The 23,605-nt window shown below is 43.1% G+C and overlaps 1 protein-coding gene across 2 annotated transcripts in view; it reads left to right on the plus strand.

The window, feature by feature from the left end:
* RND2 (Rho family GTPase 2) overlaps positions 1–15,913 on the plus strand; it is a 299,146-nt gene extending 283,233 nt beyond the window's left edge. For both annotated transcript variants that reach the window (XM_077459501.1, XM_077459502.1), the window contains exon 5: positions 15,209–15,913. In XM_077459501.1, coding sequence (XP_077315627.1) covers positions 15,209–15,457 — 249 coding nt within the window. In that variant the 3' untranslated portion in view covers positions 15,458–15,913. The remainder of the gene's footprint in view (positions 1–15,208) is intronic.
* The last annotated feature ends 7,692 nt before the right edge of the window (positions 15,914–23,605 follow it).

Consider the following 23,605-nt stretch of genomic DNA (forward strand, 5'->3'; position numbering starts at 1 on the left):
AAAAATAGAGCGACTATTTTAAAAAAAACGTATTCTTTTTTACTTTTTGCTGTAATAAATATCCCCAAAAAATGTATAAAAATAATATTTTTTTCCCTCAGTTTAGGCAATGCGTATTCTTCTACATATTTTTGGTTAAAAAAAATCGCAAATTGATTGGTTTGCGCAAAATAGGGGATAGGTTTATGGCATTTTTATTTTATTTTTTTATTTTTTTTACTAGTAATGGCGGCGATCTGTGATTTTTATTGGGACTGCGACATTATGGTGGACACGTCAGGCAATTTTGACACATTTTTGGGATCATTGTCATTTTTACAGCGATCAGTGCTATAAAATTGCACTGATTACTGTAAAAATTAAACTGGCAGTGAAGGGGTTAAGTGTGTCCTGGGGAGTGATTCAAACTGTTTGGGGGAGAGGCTGTGTGTGACACATCACTGATCATAGCTCTCGATCACAGGGAGCAATGATCAGTGACACTGTCACTAGGCAGAATGGGGAGATGCTTGTTTACATTAGCATCTCCCCGTTCTTCAGCTCCGTGAGGCGATTATGGGTATCCCCGCAGACATCGAGTCTGCGGGACCCGCGATCCTACTCACGGCAGGTGACCACACAGTGGCAAATTCAAAGAGACGTACATGTGTGCACATTTGCACAGCCGTGCCATTCTGCCAACGTAAATGTACATGCGGCGGTCGGCAAGTGGTTAAAAAAGATTTTTTTACTCTTTTGGGTCAGTTTTATTCTCATAATATAACAAAATCAAGAGACATCCATTAACATTTACTACCAAATGAAAGCCTAATCTGTCCTGGAAAAGAACATGGTATAATCTGTCTGGATACACTAAGTAGTTGTGATAATATGTACAGTTTTACTAACACATGTCAAACATGCAATATTTTATTTTATTGTTATATAAATGTTTATCTTTTTACTATTCAAATGAGTGCAGACTTGGATTCACCACGTGTAACAACTACAACTTCATATATTATTTTCTCAATTTTCATGGATTGGTGCCCAAAGCACACAACACACATGTTAATGCTTAACTTGATATCTTCGTCAGACCTTTCCAACCTACCAAGGAAACCTCCCAGCTACATCAGTTTCCCCCTGGGGGGTATCTAATGCCCCGTACACACGAGAGGGATTAAGTCTGACAGACTTCCGACGGAGTTCTAGCGGAGTTCCGCCGGAGTTCTGGCGGACTTTTCGACCGAACGGACTTGACCACACACCATCACACCAAACTCCGACGGAGTCGAACGTGATGACGTACGACTGGATTCGACGTAGGAAGTTCATAGACAGTAGCCAATAGCTGCCCTAGCGTCGGTTTTAGTCCGTCGGAGTAGCACACACACGAGCGAATTTTTCTAAGGGGATCAGGTCCGGCGGAGTTCCGTCGGGAAAATTTGAAGCATGCTTCATTTCTAAAGTCCGTCAGACTTTTGCGAAGCTAAAGTCCGTTGCAGCCCACACACGAGCGGATAGTCCGCCGGACTCAGTCCGTCGGAGTTTGGATGTCGAAAAGTCTGCTCGTGTGTACGGGGCATAAGAAGGAAAGGCCTAGATTTTATATTGATTTGTCTGGTCCATTTCAAAAACTGCTTGATAGTGGTAGACTCTACTCAAAATCTTTGTCTCCTTTCAAGCATCTGATAATTATTTCAGCACTACAACAGCTGTTCCTTTTATTTCAGAGCAATAGTAATACCATCACAGTAATAGACCTTCAGACATTATGGTTCAGACAACTGAACATGCAGTGCGACTAATCAGAACTTGCTTACACGATTTTCCAATTTTCTATTAATGTGATTGTAAAGCTTTAATATACAAAAAAAATGAAAATAATAAAATGACAAACAGGTGTATACTTACCGGCTTTATGCAATGGAATTGCACAGTGTGCCCCCAAACCTCCTCTTCTCGGGTCCCCCACTGGCGTTCCTGTCTCCCCCTCTGTTGAGTGCCCCCATAGAAAGACACAGACAGCGACTCAGTCCTGCCCCCCACTTCATCATTGTCACTGGCTTTGATTGACAGCAGAGCATGTGAGGCCAGGAAGTGTGGGGAGAAAAGGGCTTCAGATGTGCACAGCGCTGGATCGAATGGATGCTCAGGTAAGTAGGAGGGGAGGGGTGTGAGGGGTGAAAAATACAGATGCCTACATTTTTACTATAGGGCTCTTCTGGGTACCAGAACACAAAGGACTTGCAGCACAGGATGTGAACAATCCACACAGGTAGTGACCCTTGGATTGAGGTGCATATGCATCTCCGGAGAGACGGGCCTTAGTTTACATCACCATAAGAGGGCAAAAAGGATAAGTGAACTTTTTCAATAGTGCACTTATCTTTTAAAAACAACACATGCCATTCTATACAACAAGAGTTTAAACTCAATAAGCTCCACCTGACCAATATTTTGTCAAGCTTTAGGAGCATTTTGTTTTAAGTTTGTGTATGGAGAGAAAGGATTAGAACCACTGTTGGGTTTTTACAGAAGCTGAAGCTTAGTGGCAGCTTTGTTAGTGGCAATACAGACAAAAATAAAAATGCTTTTTCTTGGTAAGCTAGGTGAAGTACCCTAGCCATTTTTTTATTGCTCTATTTGTCCCAGCTGCAGATTTTTTTCAGGTGCCAGTCCTCCTCCTGGTATCCATTATGTGAAGAAGCCTGCCCTCTACCTTCTTCCTTCACCTTGAATTAGGCTGATCTGAGGTCCGAAGGTGCAGAAATTGGGGCTAATGTGAGGACTATGGCACAAAAAGTTAACTGGCATTCCATTTGTCTAAAGCTTGTAAATTAAAACGTAATGTGAAATAGGTTGCGACCCCTCTCCTAAGGCTTTCAGCCTCCATTCACATCTTTTTTTTGGGTGGGTTGCATATTGTTTCTTAAGGTTATGCAAGCCTTTTTATACAAGCTCCTGGGTAGGAGGAGGAGAGCAGAGGAGAACAATTGGTAGGTGCAAAAATGCATGAAACGCTTGTGATTTGTGTTTACAGGTTTTTCCATTGAAGTCTGTGAGCCAAAAACGTGTGACATTGAGTGTTATCTCATATAGGCTTAGGTGCGAAAACGCTCAGGCGTGAATGGGGGACTCATTCAGTGGGAACATGCTGTTCAGTTCTCTATATTTAGACCTAACCAAATCCTGTTTGTCTTTCTTTCTTTCAAATAAACATAGTGCCAGGAATGCACTTATGTAATAACACCAGGGGTAGTAGATCCAGGGAATATCGTTCTGATTCACTCCTGTGGAATCAGGAAGGAATTTCTTTGCCTTCCTCTTGATCAACTATGAGTATAGGATAGTTATATATGGAGGTTTTCTATTTGTTTGTTTTGTATTTTTGTATTAGTGACTATGTAACCTATAATTACAAATGTATCCTAGCAAGAAATATATCAATTTAGTCTAAAGCCAGAAATCGTATCAATTTTAGAATTGTTGCTAAAACACTTATGCCCCATTCACACCTGAGCGTTTTGTAGCTTGAAGCTACAAAACGCTGGAGGGGAAAAAATCTATTATTCTCAATGGAGATGGTTCACATCTCCACACCAAGTCGGCTGAAATTGAACGCCTGAAGCTCAAACAAGTTCTGGACCCTTTTTTGTCGCTCGAATTGGGCAGATTTGGGCGTTTTTCTTCTTTTTACATTGGTGACCTTTTGCCCTGCACAAAATTGTGGCAAAACGTGGTAAAAAACGCTGCACAATCGCGGTAAAACTGCTGCAAAATTGCGTGATTTTCTGCCTAAAAAAAACGCTATGCTCAGGTTTGAATGGGGCCTAAAAGCTGATCTCCAGGTTTTAATGAAGTTTAAATTCTTCTTCTTATTATTAACCACTTGCCGCCCGCCCTATAGGCAATTGACGGCTGCAAAGTGGTTGCATAATCCTGACCGGACGTCATATGACGTGATCAGGATTATGAGCCGCTGCGCGCCCCCGGGGGCGCGCATCGCGGCGATCGTTGTTGCGGGGTGTCAGTCTGACAACCGGCAACTACGATCTCGGTAAAGAGTCTCCGATGGAGACTCTTTACCACGTGATCAGCCGTGTCTAATCACGGCTGATCACAGTGTAAATGGTAGACGCGAGTGTAGGAGAGTAGAGGAGAGCCGATCGGCTGCTCCTCTGACAGGGGGGGTCTGTGCTGATCGATTATCAGCACAGCCCCCCCCCCCCGAGGATGCCCCACACTGGACCACCAGGGACGCCACCAGACCACCAGGGAAAAGGTAATCCTCCCTAGACCACCAGGGATGCCAGTCAGCACAATGGGTGCCAATCAGTGCCCATAATGGATGCCAATCAGTGCCCACAATGGGCATCACTGATTGGCATGCATTATTGTTTGGCACTGATTGGCATCCATTACTGTAGTATAACACCAATGCCGCCTATGAGTGCCCACCTGTGCCGCCTATGAGTGCCCACCTGTGCCGCCTATGAGTGCCCACCTGTGCCGCCTATGAGTGCCCACCTGTGCCGCCTATGAGTGCCCACCTGTGCCGCCTATGAGTGCCCATCTGTGCCGCCTATCCATGCCCATCTGTGCCGCCTATCCATGCCCATCTGTGCCGCCTATCCATGCCCATCCGTGCCGCCCATCCGTGCCGCCCATCCGTGCCAGCTATCAGTGCCAATTTGTGCCACCTATCAGTGTCCGTCCGTGTCGCCCATCAGTGCCGCCTATCAGTGCCACTTCATTGGTGCCACATTGGGTGCCCATCAGTTCCGCCTTATCAGTGCCCATCAGTATAGCCCCATCAGTGCCCATCAGTGAAGGAGAAAACATACTTATTTACAAAGTTTTGAAACTGAAACAAAAAAAATTTTCGGTATTTTTTTTATTTGTAGCGCAAAAAATAAAAACCGTAGAGGTGATCAAATACCACCAAAATAAAGCTCTATTTGTGGGAAAAAAATGATAAAAATTTCATTTGGGTACAGTGTAGCATGACCGCGCAATTGTCATTCAAAGTGCGACAGTGCTGAAAGCTCAAAATTGGTCTGGGCAGGAAGGTGATTAAGTGCCCTGTATTGAAGTGGTTAATATTATTATTTTACAGGATTTGTATAGCACCAATAGTTAAATTGTTTGTTTGGACCAGCTTGGTCTATTATCTTCTTTACCGATGCAGCAGCTGCATGAGCTGTATGAACTGTAGTCTTCATAGCATCAGCTCCATACAGCGATGTGTTCCCGGCAGTAGCACAAGAACTTCTAATCCCACTCCCCAAAGAAAATCGAGGCGGACTGAGCGCTGCTCAGGCATTCACATGAAGCTTTGTATTCTATCAATAAATACAAAACTTCCTCTGTTTGGCTGAGATGGAGATAGTGACGTCATCCACGTGCCTTTTCACCTCAGTCAGAGGACGCCTTGTATTCATTCATAAAATACAAAGCTCCTGATGAATGGTTGAGCAACGGTCAGCCCAACTCGATTTTATTCCTGGAGCAGGACAGGAATTTCCCATTCCACTGCCGGTGTTCTGTCAAAAAGGGTCCGGCCATCGGATAGTGTCTGCCCCGTACTGCGCGGTACGGAGGACAAGGAGACTCCGAAAGTGTCCAGGTGCAAGCCCCACCATCCAAGTGGACATACGGTAGCACATAGTACAGGGCCCCTTGTGGGCTCGCTTCGCTTGCCATGCTTTGGGCACGGCCTCGCTTCGCTCGGCTATTTTTTATTCTAATGTCCACTTGGATGGTGGGGCTTGAACCTGGACTCACTGCCCAGGCGCCGTTCATCTTCGGAGATGTTCGGCTTCTCCTTGTCCTCCGTACTGCTCAAGCGCAGTACAGAGCGGACATTATCCGATGGGGGACAGTATTCGACACATCACCAGAACACAGCTTTGGATACTGAATTTACCTGATGCAGGTCATACAGTGCACAAAGCCACTGCAACTGTTAGTGAAGTAAATAGTTTGCTTGGACCAGCTTGATCTTAACACAAACTATTTAAATTTCAATAAATTTCACTTTTTTTTTTTTTGGTTGAACTAGATGGACTTTTGTTGTTTTTTTTCAACCTGACTATGTAAAATCTGGAGATCACCTTTAAGGGGTTTGTACATTAGGCATTCTGTTCTATCTTCTACAATTGAGCAGACAATGAGGAAAACACATGGTTACTTAATTGTTCTACTGAAATGTATACAAGAGTAGAGTGCGAGGATAGGGATCGGCAATCTTCATAGCAGATCGGAAATATTTAAAGATTTTCTAACCAAGCCAAAAATCAACAGTACAGCAGTAAAATGATCCATGCAGTCACATCCTTTAGAAATAATTATTAGCATGTACTTCTTTGTGGTTTTCTCTATAGTAGAATCCTAATGAAATATATTTTGTCCTCCAACTGTACAAAAAAAAAAGCAGAATTGCTTGAATGAATCAGATCTCAATGTGAAGAGAAACATCTTGTGTTCCTAAAATGGAATCATTTGGCATGTGTTTATATAGCGCTCTCACACTTCATTCCTAACTGGTCCTAATCCACATCGTCTGCTCTGCAGGAGTTTACATTTACAGCACTAAAAAAAGGCCTGTTTGCTTTTACATCTTGTTCTCGGCAGACTAAACAAAAATGAACAAGAGCATACTTATTCAATAAATCTTGGAAAACAGACAAGTGGGGAGGGCAGTAGCCATAGTAACTAGGCGGCATCCATTTTGTACTAATATGGCTTAGAGTGATATTAAACCCCCATTGTTTCTAAGCACTTTCAGCATCTGATTTATTCACTTAATGTATGCAGCCTTTTTTACTCCTTGCCTGTGTTCCTTTTTATGCTGTTACTTTAAATGCTGCCCCAAGTTTCCTGTTTTAGGCTGGGTTCATACCATCACCGCATGCGACTCACAGCAGGGGTCCGGTGCATCCCGGTCCACCGTTTCAGGTCCGATTTCAGCCTGAATTTTTGGCTCAATTTGGACCTAAAATGAACCAAAAGGGCTGCTGTGCAAATTTGCATCTAAGCCGCAGCAGAGATATGAGAGCCAGTCAAAATCTCCTGCTATCTAATTGGATGGGGGGATCCTGCATTCAATTCGCAATGGCGGCTCCTTTCTCTTTCAGCATCCTACACATCCATCCTTGCATGCATTGACTAGAGTTGTTCCTCCATATACCATGTGCTTCAATAGAGGCACACAATTCCATAGCCTAGGATGGCAAGGCACACCCCGCTCCTCTATCCTCCCTTCCCCTCCTTTCTCCAAGCTAATGTGCTGACTGGAGACTGCATTGTCCACTGTTAATGCTTTCCTGTGAAGAAAGTAAGTTCAGGGAAGCAGCACTTAGAGAGCAGAAGCCAGCAGCATTGAAAGTTGTAAACTGCAAGTGCTGGTATAAGAATTTTAACAACTAGTTTACTGGTTGAATGTTTATTTTATTTGCTCTACTTTGAACTACAAAAATGTTTAAAAAAAGTTTAACCACTTTAGCCCCAGAAGATTTGGCTGCTGAACGACTGGGCCGTTTTTTGCGATTCGGCACTGCGTCGCTTTAACTGTCGCTTTAACTCAATTGCACGGTCACGTGACACTGCACCCAAACAAAATTGACATTCTTTTTTTCCCCAAAAATAAAGCTTTCTTTTGGTGGTATTTGATTGCCTCTACGGTTTTCATTTTTTGCGCTATAAACAAAAAAGGAGGGACAATTTTGAAAAAAACACAGTATTTTGTATTTATTGCTATAATAAATATCCCCTTTTTTTTTTTTTTTTAAACGCGATTTTTTTTCTCAGTTTAGGCCGATATGTATTCTTCTACATATTTTTGGTAAGAAATCGCAATAAGCGTATATTGATTGGTTTACGCAAAAGTTATAGCGTCTACAAAATAGGGGATACATTTATAGCATTTTTATTATTATTATTATTTTTTTTTACTAGTAATGATGGAGATCTGTGATTTTTATTGGGACTGTGACATTATGGCAGACACATCGGACAATTTTGACACATTTTTGGGACCAGTGCTATAAAAATGCACTGATTACTGTAAAAATGTCACTGGCAGGGAAGGGGTTAACACTAGGGGGTGATCAACTGTGTTCCCTGGGAGGTGATTCTAACTGAAGGGGGAGGGGACTGAATAGAGGAAGTGACGGATCGTGATTCCTAGCTAATATGACCCATCTTCGCTTTGACAGTTCTTTTATAACTGAGGACGGGCCACACCATGACGTTCCCAGGTGCTCTCACCCACCTCTGACACACGGGGACTTCCCTATGGCTTCCCCCTGGCTTCACCAGGCAAGGGTTGTGGGGATGATGCCCTTGTCCCCATCAACATGGGGACACGGTGCTTTGGGGGGCTACCCCAAAGCACCCTCCCCATGTTGACGGCATGGTACGGTTCAGGAGGGGGGGGCGCTCTCTCATCCCCCCTCTTTTCCTGTGGCCTGCCAGGTTGTGTGCTCGGATAAGGGTCTGGTATGGATTTTTGGGGGGGACCCCCACGCCATTTTTTTTTTAATTTTGGCGTGAGGTTCCCCTTAAAATCCATACCAGATCAGGTCTGGTATGGAATTTGAGGGGGACCTCCACACCGTTTTTTTTTTTTGACACAGGGCTCCCATTAATATCCATACCAGACCTGAAGGGCCTGGTATGGAATTTGAAGGGACACCCACACAATTTTTTTTTTTTTTCCAATTTTGGTTGGGGGTTCCTCTTAATATTCATGCCAGATCCAAAGGGCCTGGTAATGGACTGTGGGGGAATCCCATGCTGTTTTTTTCAATTACTTTTATGTGTATTGCCGGGACCGACAATTCATTATAGCCGCAAATACTTTTGAATGACTTTTTTTCCTTCAGAAATGTAATTTTGCTCTTGGACTGTTCTAAAAATGGGAAACATGCACCACTTTACAGACATACTATAGACACCCCCCAGGTACGAAATTTAAAGGAATAATTCACTTTTATTGATTCAGTTTAAGCATTATTAAAATCACAGTTTTTTTGCGTTGATACATGTCCCCTGGGGTAGGACCCAGGTACCCAAACACTTTTTATGACAATGACTTGCATATACGCCTTTAAAATTAGCACTTTTGATTATTCATGGTCGTGTCTCATGGACTTTAACGGTGTTCGCACGTTTGAACAAATGTTTTGCATGTTCGCATGTTCTGCTGCGAACAGAACCGGGGGTTGTTCGGCTCATCTCTAATTGTCAATTCTTCTGATTACCATTTGTAATATGTCTATCTTTAATAAAAAGATTTAAACAGAAATGCACAGAGTAACAAAGTAGTAGGTTTAAAATAACCCATATGCTGTGCTAATGTAGGAAAGATGTCAGTGTTTGTATGGGTATTTATCCATAGGATCTTCATTCCAAGCACTGGTATATGGAATATCATAGCTCTACACAAAGCACAGTACAATGTTTTACAGTTTTCTGTTGCTACATACAAGCATGTCATTTATCGCTGGTGGCTACAATGGGCTGTATCTACACAATATCAAAACCAAGTATGTTATAACACCAGTTCTGTCACAACGTATTTGCCAATGAAGCTGGTAAACTTTGTTTACAGTGCAGATGCTCTCTGCGCTCCTGCAGCGAGGACCAAGACATGGCAGCCAAACTTGCAGCCAATCCCAGTAATTTTGCTGCATGCAGTGACAGCAACTGGGGAGAAAGAATGTGCAAGATCTGCATATAAATAAGACATTTTTCTTAATTAAATTATCCCATAAATTGTATAAAGGATATTATAAGTGATACAGTGACCTACCTGAATTCTGAGTATTTTTCACAAACTATTAGCAATATTTTTATATAAGTGTTATGCAATGATTTTTTATAAAATCAGATTCATATACTGTACATAGTGCAGTATGATGTTATGGTATCCACTTGATAGCTTAAAACGGTGCTATATATAGAAAGCTAATAATGTTTAATCTTCCCTTTAATAATTGAAATGCTTGCAAGGAAGCCAACATAAGTTACTGAGAAAACCACATCCAGCATCCAAACAAAACAAAATAACAGATCTTGAAATGTGGTTAATGCAATGTTTATGGAAAACCTACAAATTAAAATGTATAAGTTCCTTAAGAGAATTAGAAAAAAATAGTTTTTAAGCAGATATTAACCCTAACTGGATGACATTTCATGTGAAAAAGCACTGTGCATCACATGCAATTGATATGTTGTTTTTTTGTTCCTGTAAAATACTGAATGTGCCAATTGTTTCACCAAATAGCCTTATACACAGTAGAATTACATAAAAGGGGCATTTTGCTACTTTAAGGATTCTCTGACCGCGTACACACGGTCAGAGAATCCGTCGGAATGCGTCTTATCGGACTGCGTCGTCAGATAATCCAACTGTGTGGTATGTATCGGACTGATTCCATCCGAATCTCCGTCGGACCCAATTTTCCAACATGTTGGAAATATTTCCCGACCAACTGGGCCGGTCAGACCTAATCCGATCATGTGTAGCGAATTTTGATCGGACCAAGTGCCACGCATGCTCAGATCAAATTTCTACATCAAAGCTATTGGCTACTAGCCTGAATGTAGTCCCATCGTAACGAAATTACGTCACCGCATTCTTGGCAACCGCTAAATCAGACAACTTGGCCCGACCGTGTGTATGCAACAGTTTCGGACACAATCCGTCGGACAAAATCCGACAGACAAAATCCGACGGATTTGGTTGGCAAAATCTCTGACTGTGTGTACGTGGGCTAAGAATTTGCCAAATTGGATGGATCAAGCCTGTCTGTTATTTACACAAAGCCACAGGTTTCATTGTGCACTATTACAAACTTCTCACCCTCCTAAAACCAATTATGTCATCGGTCGATAGGTAAAGAGTTGGGCACCTGCAAAGCATCCTTGTTTGTCCTTCCCCTGTCCCTCTCATCAGCACTGGGGACATATTAATTGAGTGAGGAAGAGAAACATTGCAATACTACTATTAATAATAATCAATACCAGTGCGCAAAGGTTTACTTTGGAAGAATAAATCACCTCTAAAGTTGGGTGTCCTAAGTGTAGATGTTGATGAATTATGTAAAACGATTTGTTTCATTTTTTTACATTTTAGAATAGGATGCCTTGACTGAAAAAAAAGTTGAGAAACACTGCTTTAAATGTGATTATAAACCCTTGTTTTTTTTTAAAAATAAAATAAAAATAAATAAAAAATCTTACCTGCTATGCAGCCCTAATTCTCTTTTTCTGGGATCCCCCACCAGCGGTCCTGGCTCCTCCCTCTGCCAAGTGCCCACCATAGCAAGCCACTTGCTATGGGGCACTCATACAGGCTCGCTCCTGAGCGGGCTCTGTGTGTCCACTGACACACAGAACATGCCCTGCTCTCTTTACTAGCTGTGATTGACAGCAGCCAATGGCTCCCTGCTGCTGTATCTGAGCCAAGAAGGAGTGAGATGCCCTCGTGCACATTGCTGGGTCAAGATTGGGTTCATGGCAGGAGGGGAGGTGCACTAAGGAGGTTTTTTTTTACCGTAATGCAGAGAATGCCATCTACAGGAGGAATAGATGTTGGCAAGTGTCCTAGGAGGTTGGGCGCATCTATGCTGAGAGCCTTTTTTTTTTTTCATTAACTTTTTCTTTTCTCTTCATGGAATTTTTTGCTTGATGACTTTGCGAGTGGCCAGTTAGGCTGGTTTGGCTGAAGCACTAGGAACTACATTGCTATAGCACCATTGGGCTTCTTTTACATTTTCCACCACTGTCAGTTTTCATCACATTAGGGGTTAACACTGAGGGACTGAATGCATCTGCATGGTGGAATGCTCTCAGTCCTGCCACTCAGCATAGAGAACACATCATCCAGCTGCCACTCCTGCTTTGCAAGCACCATATAAAACTCCAATATTTAGCTTGTTTCTACAGCCTGCCTACAGTAATGCAGTCACCTTGGGCCAGTCAACCCATGATGATGACTTGAATCAAGATTTGTCACTATGCCACTTAAACTAGACTAGACTCTATATAGCAACTATATGGATTGGTAATTCCTCAGCGTATGCTGTGGAGGCTGCACCCAGGCCTGAAAAGGATGTTGCAGATACTGGGCTCTGCATTGTAATGCTTTTAAAACCTTAGTGTATGGTTCTAGCCACTGAGTAATTTCAAGTTCCAGAGCCCTGGGGGACCCTGTCTCTCACTATGTGAGTTAGGCTGATTGGGCTGAAGAACCAGGAGCTACCATGCTATAGCACCTCTGGGCTTTTTTCACATTTGCCACCACTGTCGGTTTTCATTACATTAAGGGTTAACACTGATTAACTGATTGCATCTGCCCAGGGGAGCACTCCCTGTCCTGCCACATATCTTGCTGCTGCTCCTGCTTTGCAAACACCATATAGAACTCTTGAAAGAATAATCTTTTGCTTGTTTCTGCTGCCTGCTTTCAGTAATGTGATCACATTGGACCACTTGACCCTCAACAGTACCTGCTGCTTGGGTTTGTGGGTACCTTAAATCTTGCACTTTGGGCCTAGCTCCATTGCTGCCACACAACTGTAGCATGTCTGTATAAAGACACAGAGGGGACAGTCCTGCTACTACAGGTGACCGTAGCCTATCCTAATGGTTCCAGGAGTGTCTACTTGGTATCCTTTTGGAGAACTAACTCCAGCAAACTGTATTCTAGTGACCTTGTAATCAACATCATCCGAGTCTCCCTGAGCTCCATAGAGTAATGCCAAGTCCCCTACCCTGGCGTTGATTGCATCTACTGCAGTGTTCAAGGCATTGTGGCTATATTCAACCAATTCCTTGCGGATACTGATTTCAGAGGTTCTCGTGCGTTCCTGAGACACCCCCTGCAGAATCTAGCTGAGTCCTTCCAGAAGTCTTAGAATAGGTTGAGCCACTTGTCACTGTAACTATCTCTGACCTTGCAATGCATAGAAGAAGAGAAAAGGTTGGGACTTTGTATGAGACCATGATGGTACACAGGTCTCCATCCCTGTTTATGTGAAAACATAAAGGGGAAGAGGGGGGAAAAAGCTAAAGGGAAATTTGGGACTTTATATGAAGCACACCACTCAGGTCGGATGAGACATACAGTAGACATAGTATATGTAGTTAAATCAGTGGCTATCATGGGCATATTATAATAATTGATAAAAAATGTAGTCAAATAGATAATTGGATACAATACATATTCAAACATAATTATACCATCATAACAATGTACAATTCATAGCATAGTAGACAATGTAACACATAGTACAATACGTATCAAAAATATACCCAAAGATAGGCACAGATATAAAAGTAAAAACAAGAAAAATTCTTTATGACTCAGCCGAATAAGACCCATAGTGTATACATGGATACCATGATCTGTCACCAAATATATAAGCTCGACGTGTTTCGTGGAATAATATCCACTCATCAGGAGCAACCAGTCTGGGAATGCCTGTAATAGAGTGTAATGTATATAATTAATTATAAATTATAAATTGACATAGGAAAAGAGGGAACACCAAAAGATGGTCCTAACACTCTTACCTATGGGTATCTGGTAGAGGTACAAAATAACGTATGTTTAGTATACGTGTAATGGAGGACATCGGGGGATGGGAATAAACATCCCCACCAGGAGCTGAGGCGGCAGACACTGCGGCAGCAGGGCAAGACCACAAACAGGGCTTAGGAATAATGAAAAGAGTAGAAGTGGACTCCCCCATTCCAAAATTATAGGGGTGAATATAACCCCAAGGAGTATGCTGTAATACATAAATATTGTGTAAATATATAAAATATGCAGGTAAGTATAGTATAAAAGGTTATGGGGAAGGGGAGTGAGATAAAGAATGATGAAGAGAGTGATGGAACAGTGCAGGATTAGGTCCCACCGTAAAAGAAGAGGAGAGACTGAGGGTGATATAGAGAAAAAGAGAAAACACAAACACCAGCAGTAGACATGCATAACAAATACCAAGAGTGAATTGCTGTGGACTGTGAAGTGAGAAAGGGAAAGTAACCCCGTGTAAGTGAAGTAAAGTAAGGTCCCTGAATGAAAGATGGTAGAGATGTAGACCTGCCAGCCAGCAAGTGTCCCGCCAACACCACGTATTGTAGTGCTGTGAGAGAGGAGGTAGACCACACACATGCAGGAACCGTCTATAATGTGGGCACCTGAATCCACCGTCAGCCTGCACATTGATGGCAAAAAACACGTCGGTGCGCGACGCCAACAATGACGTCAAAAGCGCGGGCGTGGGGGGCGTGACGTTTTCCCCCCCTCTTCCCCTTTATGTTTTCATATCTCTGACCTTGATTAAGAGCCTCTATAGTCTCTCTAAAGAAGCTGTTTTTGAGGCACCTCAGTCATCACCTCAGGATTACATGGGGGACTTTCAGCCCTAGTTGACGCAGAACATGCTACCCTCTGTTCAGTAGATCAGTCTGCTGTCTTCAGCTTTGGATTCTTCAGAGTTCTTACAGCTGTAATGATCTTTCCCTTACACCTACTATTTGAGGTAATTCTATGCAGACTGGAAGCACTCTCAAGGGTCCTGGACCCCACTTGATAGTATGCCAGAACAGTCCCCCTTTTGAGAGCTCTCAAAGTCAGGTGTTGGTCCTTCAGGCAGCCCTTTGGCTGCTGGCTGTCCAACAGTTCTGTTTAATTGGGCATGTGGACTGAACTCCCATGCCCCTTAATGGACAACAAAGAATACTGGATTTTTGTACTTACTGTAAAATCCTTTTCTTGACATCCATTAAGGAGCACCAGGCCCCTTTGTGTTTGTGTCCATGCTCTTAATACTGCTTTACCACAAAACTGAGACATGCTGGGATTTGAGGGTTACTTATCCTGGGTTTCCCAGTGTCTATTCCTCCTGTGGATTGCAGTATACTCGACAGTATCTGAAGGATAGTACGGTCAAAAAATCTCTTTTTTTAATGATTTATTAATGAATATAATGTACTTGCATTATTTTGTGTATTTTATTTCTGCCTGGATTTTAGCTTTAAAGCTAATATGAGATTATAGTGTTTGGTTTTAGATCTACTTCAAACAATATTCTTTGAGCTTCACCACATTATCAAGGTGTTGTTTTTAATTAATTAAAAATAAATGATTTAAACTTGGAGGTGTGAATAATAAACTTCTGTATTAATTGTTAACTTTTTCTTCCATCAGGGTAGCACCCAAGCTCGGCAGATTGGAGCAGTGGCCTATGTAGAATGTTCCTCCAAGGTGTCAGAGAACAGCGTGAGGGATGTCTTTCATGTCACCACTTTGGCCTCTGTTAACCGCATCCACAAGAACCTTAAACGCAGCAATTCCAAGAGGGGACTGAAACGCGTATCGCAGCTACCTGGACGGACTGAACTATTAAGTGAGACAGAAATGCGCAAAGATCGTGCCAAGAGCTGTTCTATCATGTGAAAGTGTTCTGTCAGCTTTAAATAAAGTGTAGAAGTAAAGTTTGCACAGAGTAACAGGCATCCAGCTGACAAAATTGGCAGGTTTTTCTTTGCCCGGTGTTGCGTAATCCTAGCTAGCCTTCGGACGATGATGTTTACAGCTAATTCCGGGTTACATAGAGAAATAATAGGTGACAAATGCAAGCATTGGACATATAAACAAATTAACACAAAATGCGCATTGAGAGTTTGCTTTTTGTCCTGCTGATTCCGTCCCCATAATTGTATTTATATGTGAACACAGCTCACGCCCATTGTACAGAACTAAATGAAGGCGTCTGTGTAAAGACTGTTTAGAGTGTGTATATATGTATGTATGTTCATATGTATATATACACACAGATGGAAAGGTGTGGAAAGATGTGATGGTTTGAGAAATGATTGTTGCAAAGCTATAATTAAATCAATTTTATTGTTATTTTGTTGTTTTGTGTTGTTTTATGATAGATACTTCTGAGTCAACCAATTAAAGAGTAACTCCAATTTTGTTGGGAAAAAAGCTACATAAGTCATATTCCAATTAACTGTTTTTTTTTTTTTTTAAATACCTTTACTTTTCAATCTACAGCGCTGTAAGTTTCTCTAAAACTTAATGCAATATGGCAACCTGGAGGGGTTCCGTAAACACAGTTGATGTACAGAACGCACCCCCAGAAATGTATTTTCCTGCATGTGTGATTGGTTTACTGATTTTCCAAGAAAGTCGGCACTAAGATACAAGTCAGATTATAGACATCCTCTGCAGCAAACATTTTATTTTTGGTGAAATACTCCCAAAGGGTTAATCATGGCTAAAGGGATTCATACACAGCAATTTTCATCATTAGAACTCTGCAAGAGCATCAGCTGATCAGTAATGAAAAAGTCACTCCCATTCACATTCACTGGATGTGGAATTCCCTTCCACATGCAGTGGTTTCAGCGGGGGGCATTGATAGTTTGATAAGCACCTGAACGACCGCAACATATAATGTAATACTGACAAATAATCACACACATAGGTTGGACTTGATGGACTTGTCTTTTTTCAACCTCACCTACTATGTAACTATGTAAACTGAAACACACAGACAACTTTTCCTTCAGAGCAACAAAAGGTAGGATTCTGCAACAAAGTTTGATAAAATTCTTGCAATGTACATTTATCGCCTAGAGGGGAAAGGTTTTCTCAAAAAAAGTGGAGTTACTCTTAAAAAGAGTAATGTAAAAAGGAAAATATAACAATAATGTTATTCTACCAATACCATGGCTGGTAAGGCATCAGTATACTTTGAAAGTCATAGTAGCTACAAAGCTACATACCCCTAGTATAGGTATAACAATACAAAATACTTGCTGAACTTGCCTTTAAAACAATACAATAAACAAATTAAATTCTGTTCATTTAGGCATATTTTACAGATTTATGTTGGCTTGTGTGTTAAGAACCTGCCAACTGCTTCTGGTCTGATTTAAAGTTTAACTTTATGGCATAAGTTAAAAATGGGTAAACAAGCAGGTCTTTTAATACAGAAGAGACATGCTGTGTCTCTCCTGTTTTAAAGTAACCTGCTTGTCCGCACCTGTACCTGTACAGTGAGCTGTGCATGAAAGCTATATGTACAAATTCGGCAATGCCTAGTTACCGAACTCCTTTGCACGCATGAGAGTGACATCATCTTGGCCCAGCCAATGAAAGCAACCTGAGATCGATACCCTGAAGTCGGCCCCCAAAGTTAGCAGCCAATAAGGAGCTCCAGGACACTGCATTGCTGGACTGAAGGTGAGTATAGTTCCATTTTATTAAACCATGAAATAATAGCTCAGATGACATATGGCCAGCTGATGATAAATACCATGAACCATTCCATTGCTGGTTCTGTACATCTACCACCTACTGCAGATCCTCAGTTGATGGTTTACAAATAGACTTCAAGGGACTGCAATGAAAAACAAATGGCAAGTATGAGAGAATTACAACCAAAGTGTGTGTGGCTCTGGTGATTAGCTGCTTGCAGAGGGCACAGGTGTACCATTTAACCCCACTTCTGGCAGCCTGTGAAACTCTCAGAGCCTTACAGCTGCTGTGGCTGGATGGGACTGAACAGTGCTGCCACGGCTGCCAACTTTCAGTAAATTTGTAAAACCTGTAGTTTTAGTATCTGTCCATGAATGTCCATTTGAGACATGCAGATTGCATGTCCGTAACGGACATTCATGGACAGAAATAAAAATGACAGATTTTACAAACTGAGCCAAGTCAATGTTTCCAATTTAGGGGCTTGTCTAGAGGCTCACCCATCCTCTGGTGTCAGGCAATTCCTGTTAGGGCCGGTTCACACAGCGGGCGATGCGAGGCGACACGACTCGCCTCGCTCCCGCAAGTCGCCCCCGTTCTGTACAATGGAACCGTTCTGAGAGGAGCGACTCGAGTCGCTCCGACTCAGAAAAAAGGTTCCTGTACTACTTCTGGGCGACTTCGGGGGCGACTTGCATTGACTTCTATACAGAAGTCCTCTGCAAGTCGCCGCTGAGGTCGCCGCAGGTCACGGCGAGGCAAGTCGGAGACGCCTCGCCGCGCCTGCAGTGTGAACCGGCCCTTAGATAGTTTCACTCTTGGGTTCCACACAGGGTTGATCACGCTGCCTACCAAAACCATTGAATGTAGGAATCTTTTGTCTGCAGACCACCATGCTTCCCTAGTAGATGAATTGTTGGAAATAGAGGTGGCCAAAGGGTTTGTAATTGGGCCATTCAGGTTTTCACCTTTTGCCATGTGGAGGGTCAGCCCCATTGGGGTTGTGTGTGGCAAATTTTCCAATAAACGTCTCATTTATGATTTGTCCGCACCTAATTTTTCGCACGTTCCAAGTCTTAACTCACTGATTCTCTCACAGGAATTTTTGTTGAAATATTCTTCTGTGGATTTAGCCATACAGCTTATTCTTCAGTTGGGCAGGGGGGCTTGGTTGTCCAAAGCTGACATTTCCGATGCGTTTAAGTTACTGCCTATCAGTCCTGCACTTTGTCAATGGCATGGAATTATATGGCGGGGTCGTTACTCCTTTGCCACCAAATTAACCTTTGGATCAAAGAGCAGTCCCTAATTGTTCGACATTTTTCCTAGGCTCTCAATTGGATCTTGGGTCACTGCAAAGTTTGTCTTGGAGTGGTGCACTAACTTGACGACTTTTTGCTCGCAAAGGACTCTGGCCAGCCACCCAGGGATTTGCAGTGTCTCACGGAACTGTTTGATGAATTAAATGTGCCACTGGCAGTTCACAAGGTAGAACGTCCTGCCAATATTATAAATTTTTTAGGTATCACGCTTGATTCCGATCGCATGATTGCAAGTTTGCCCAAGAAGTTGGACAGGATTCGTCTGACAATCCATGCATTCGTCCAGTCCCCAGTCTGCTCAAAGAGTGAGTTGCAATCACTCTTGGGCATGCTAAATCATGTGATGAGGATCATTCCACAAGGTAGAGAATTTGTCTCCAGATTGTTGGACCTTTTGCCCCTTTTTCAAGATGTTGACGCATGTATCAGCTTGCAAGCTGACGCACGCGCTGACTTGGTCATGTGGGACCAGTTCCTGTGGGACTGGAATGGCATTTCCTTGCTCATTCCTCAGCCTACTAGCACATCACCCAGGGTGTTCACTGATGCAGCAGCATCAGGGGGTTTGCGGCCACCACCAACATCATCAACAAAGGCAGGTCAGGGTCCATGGTCATCATGTGCAGGTTGACTTGGTTAGGTTTGACTCACAGGTTCCATTTTCAGGGGGAATTTGTCAGTGGGGATTTCAATAGGGCGGCCGATGCATTATCTTGTTTTTTTCTTGCAGCACCCAGAAGTGCAGATGGTGGGAAAGCCGGTACCTCCATTTTCCCTGCTCATCATGGACTGACAAGGTTCTAGATGCAAGAGATCAGTTTTGCCAACATATCTTTATCCAGCAACACTTTCAAAGCGTACTCCACGGGTTGGGTGAAATTTCACAGGTTTTTGGGGCTTCTTCCTTCTAGCTGTCTGTGGGACATCAATTTTTGCCACAGTGAGTTAGCTTTGTCCGCTAGTACCATTAAGTCTTATCTTTCAGGTGTACAGCACTTCAAGTCCGTGCAAGACCCTTCTAGTCCATCCTTGTTGAGGGGTATTCTAAAGTCACAGGGTCAAAACGCAGGCTTCTAGACTGCCTGTTACCGGCCATATGGTCGATATATGGGGTCGATATATGGGGATATTTCGGATTTGCTGTCTGCTTTTGGTATAGGTCCCAGTTTGGTGTTCAAGGCAGCCATGCACTTAAGTTTCTTTGGCTTCCTCAGACCAGGGGAGGTTTCGCAGGTCAGTCGTCATGCACCTTTCCTGTCCAAAGGCAGTCTCAGCAGGTGTGCTGATCATTTTGCCCTGCAGCTTAACAACACCAAAACTAGAAATGTGGGCCAGGGTTTTGTGGTCAAGTATTACAGTACCAACAGCAGGTGGTGACCGCTCAAGGTACCTGACTCACTTTCTAGGTTTCTGGTCACATCCCCACTGGACAGCCCTTTGTTGCCATTTCCCTCAGATCTTCTAACTTCCAAACAGTTCATGGCACATGTTAGGATCCTGATCGCAAAATTAGACTTGAATTCAAAACTGTTTACCGGACATTCTTTTAGGATCGGGGCGGCATCTGCGGCTTCTAAACAGGGGGTGCCTCCTTTCATCATTAAAGAGGTTTGGTACCTAAAAATGAAAGTTCATGTTATTAAAATCAACAGATATCATACTTACCTAAACGAACCCTGAAAAAAAAAAATATTATTTACTTACCTTTTATTTCTGATGTTTCAGCTGACTTCCGGGTTGTCCTCCCGTGGGAGTAGGCGTGGCTATCGTCCTCGCAATGGTCCCTGGGAAATTTCCCAAGAATCCATGGGGGACAATGAAAGTTTTTCTTTCCTTGTCACTGCTCTCACTGAGCATGTGCAAGATGGAGCGGAGCATGCTGGGAGCCAGACGTCATCATATACCAGGAAGTAAATGCCTGTGGGCTTCAGACGCCCACAGTTAAAATGGAAAACGCCAGAGCAGGTTTTTATAAGTCATCCTGAGGAAAAGATTTGTCGCGCCGGGGGTCAAATAAACGCCGGACGTGGATGCCAATCGAAGGTAGCACTCGCCCACCAGTAAGACAGGTAAGAAAAAAATAAAAAAAAGAGCGGAATCCCGCTTTAAGCAAATGGGAGGTTGGAGGTCCTCCTGTTTTAGCAGGTACTGTCCAGAACCTCATATGGAGGTTATTAGGGCGTTCACCACTTTGTTGGATTGATCTTTGCTATCTCTATATTTCCATTAAAAGCTTTCTGTTTCACAACTACTCATGTGTGTTTTGCCCTCTTTTCAGGTATACCAACCAGTCAGTCCAAGGCACACCGGAGGTCTTGGTAAGTTAGTGCTTCTCGGTCCAGGAGGACTCTGACTTGAAGTTGGAAGGCTGGTTTGTTGGAGGAGTCCGGGGCTATATAGCCCTCCTTCATGGCCGGGTTCAGTGGTCGGCTTGAGTTTCCGGGCTCCCACCCTCCCGGTTCCCACACAAATTTTAGTCATACTTTGTTGAGTCATACTTGTATACGTTCATCCATACAGGGAATGCCCTCTTTTCAGGTATACCAACCAGTCAGGCCAAGGCACACTGCAGGTCTTGGTAAGTTAGTGTTTGTCGGGCCAGAAGTAACTGTGTAATCTGTTTACTCTTAGGTCCCAGAAGAGGACATGCAGCCACAAGTTGAGGTTAGAAGGAAGGAGGTTTGCCTTAGATTGTGGAAAGGGTTCTTTACTGTTAAAGCTAATAAAATATGGAACTCTCTCCCCGAGGAAGTGGTACTAGCTGAAAGTGTTAACAACTTCAAAAAAGCTGAAAATCAACCAAAAATAAGTCTGCCTTTATCTACACTCTCCTGACCACTATGCTATAGTCCATATATAACACTACCCCCTAATGAGCAGCTGAATGCATGAATCTTTCTGTTGTTTCCCCAATGGTAACGCACTCTGACTGATCTCAAACTCACCAACACACAGTGCTGCTATCACAGATCTTGACAGCAAGTGGGAGGAGGCAGCTGGGCACCCTAGGTGGCTTGCAGTGCCCTGCTGACACCTCCCACCTTCTGCTGGTGCCCAGACCTGTGATGCAAGCCCTGTGGTCATATCACATGGAATAACGCCAGGATTATCCTAGTAAAAAAGCTGTGTAAATGAAACTTTTATTTTTTTAAGGGAGGGATGTTTTAAGATGTTCTATATGTTGCATGGAGTGCAGATGTAAAGACCCTGAAAGTACAGACTAATATGTGTATGTGTGCCAAAACTGCACTCAGCTCCTAGGTTATGTTGTGTGCTGTCAGCTAAGTGGTGTCAGCCCTGCCCATTTTTTTTTTTTTGCTAAACTACTGAATCACACCCCTTCTTGTGTCTACAACATAAGTATCAATGAATCTGTGGCTCAATATCAGGCTAATCAGGCTCCTTGAGCTAATATAGGGAGTGTGGACAGGACGCTTCTGAATTCCTGACACGATCAGCAGATATTTTTCAAAATGCATATCTGTGCAAAAGTTTTAGGCAAGTGTGAAGAAATGCTGTAAGAAAGCTTGCAAAAATTATGTTTTTGGTTTATTTTTTATCAATTTACAAATTATAAAGTGAACAAACAGAAGAAAATTGAAATCAAATACATATTTGGTGTGACTACCCTTTGGCTTCAAGCCAGCATCAATTCTTCTAGGTACTGTAAAGTTCGGGGGACCAGCTAGATCGCAGGACACAGGCTTTTTACTCAAAAGGAGGTTTATTGAACTTAAATAGCTTTAGAGCAGCAAAAAACAAAAGAAAAAGATTTCGGTCTAACCGACTTGCAAAATCCAGAATTGCTATCTCAATCAAACAGTCCTTGGTTTCTGTTGCAGGTAACTTCCCCTGCCAGGAGGCTTCCAGGCAGGACACTGCTGTCCACTTTTGTTGCTGCAGACCAAACATAAAACACCATCCACCAGCTCCTCTATACTCCTCCACACCCATCTACAATTTCATGTCTTGTTTTAAACCCACTTCCTCTGACAGGTGAGTTAACCACTTTTGTTCCCTTAAAGGGACCACAGTCCAAACAGAGGGGAAACATAGCATCCTTCCAGGACCCAGCCATAGCGTCCTGTACATATCCCCCATGCCCCAACGCCAAGGAGGTGGAGGCAACAGTGGAGCTCAAGCAATGGACTCGGGAGAGGGCATCTGCACTTTGATGCAGTCTTCCGGGCCTATGCTCCACTACAAATTTAAATTCCTGGAGTGCTAGGAATCACCGAATAACCCTGGCATCAGTCCCTTTTCCTTGTCTCAGCCATGTTAAAGGGGCATGATCAGAAATCAGCCTAAACTTCCTCCCCAAAAGGTAATATCTGAGGGATTCCAGAGCCCATTTAATGGCCAGACACTCTCGTTCAATTATAGCGTAGTTTTTCTCCGCTAGTGTCAACTTCCTGCTGAGGAAGACTACCGGGTGTTCCTCGCCATGAATAACCTGTGACAACACCGCTCCCAATCCTACATCGGAAGCATCAGTCTGGACAACAAACTCTTTTGAAAAATTGGGTGCTACCAGGTCAGATCGGTCAGTGGAGCCGCCAATGTGGCAAAGTTGGGTACAAATCACCTTTAGTATGCCACCATGCCCAGGAATGCACGTACCTGATTTTTTGTGAGGGGGCGGGGCCAATTCTGTATAGCCTCTATCTTGTTGACCTGAGGTTTCACTACCCCTCTACCCACGATATAGCCCAGGTATTTCTCCTCTTCCATTCCCAAAGCACATTTTTCAGGGTTTATTGTAAACTCTTCCTTCCAAAGAGAGTCCAGCACTGCCTGAACTTTGGGAAAATGTGATTCCCAGTCTTTGCTAAAAATGACTATATCGTCCAAGTACACTGAGGCATACTCCCGATGAGGTCGTAAAATCCTATCCATTTCTCTCTGTAATGTAGCTGGAGGAGTTTGCAATCCAAAAGGCATTCTTTTGTACTGGAAACTCCCCTCTGGGGTAAAAAAAGCATTTTTCTCTCTAGCAGCCTTAGTCTACTGG

Source organism: Lithobates pipiens, unplaced genomic scaffold (assembly GCF_037356315.1).
Source record: "Lithobates pipiens isolate NorthernLeopardFrog02 unplaced genomic scaffold, aLitPip1_a1.2 Scaffold_28, whole genome shotgun sequence".
Lineage (NCBI taxonomy): Eukaryota > Metazoa > Chordata > Amphibia > Anura > Ranidae > Lithobates > Lithobates pipiens.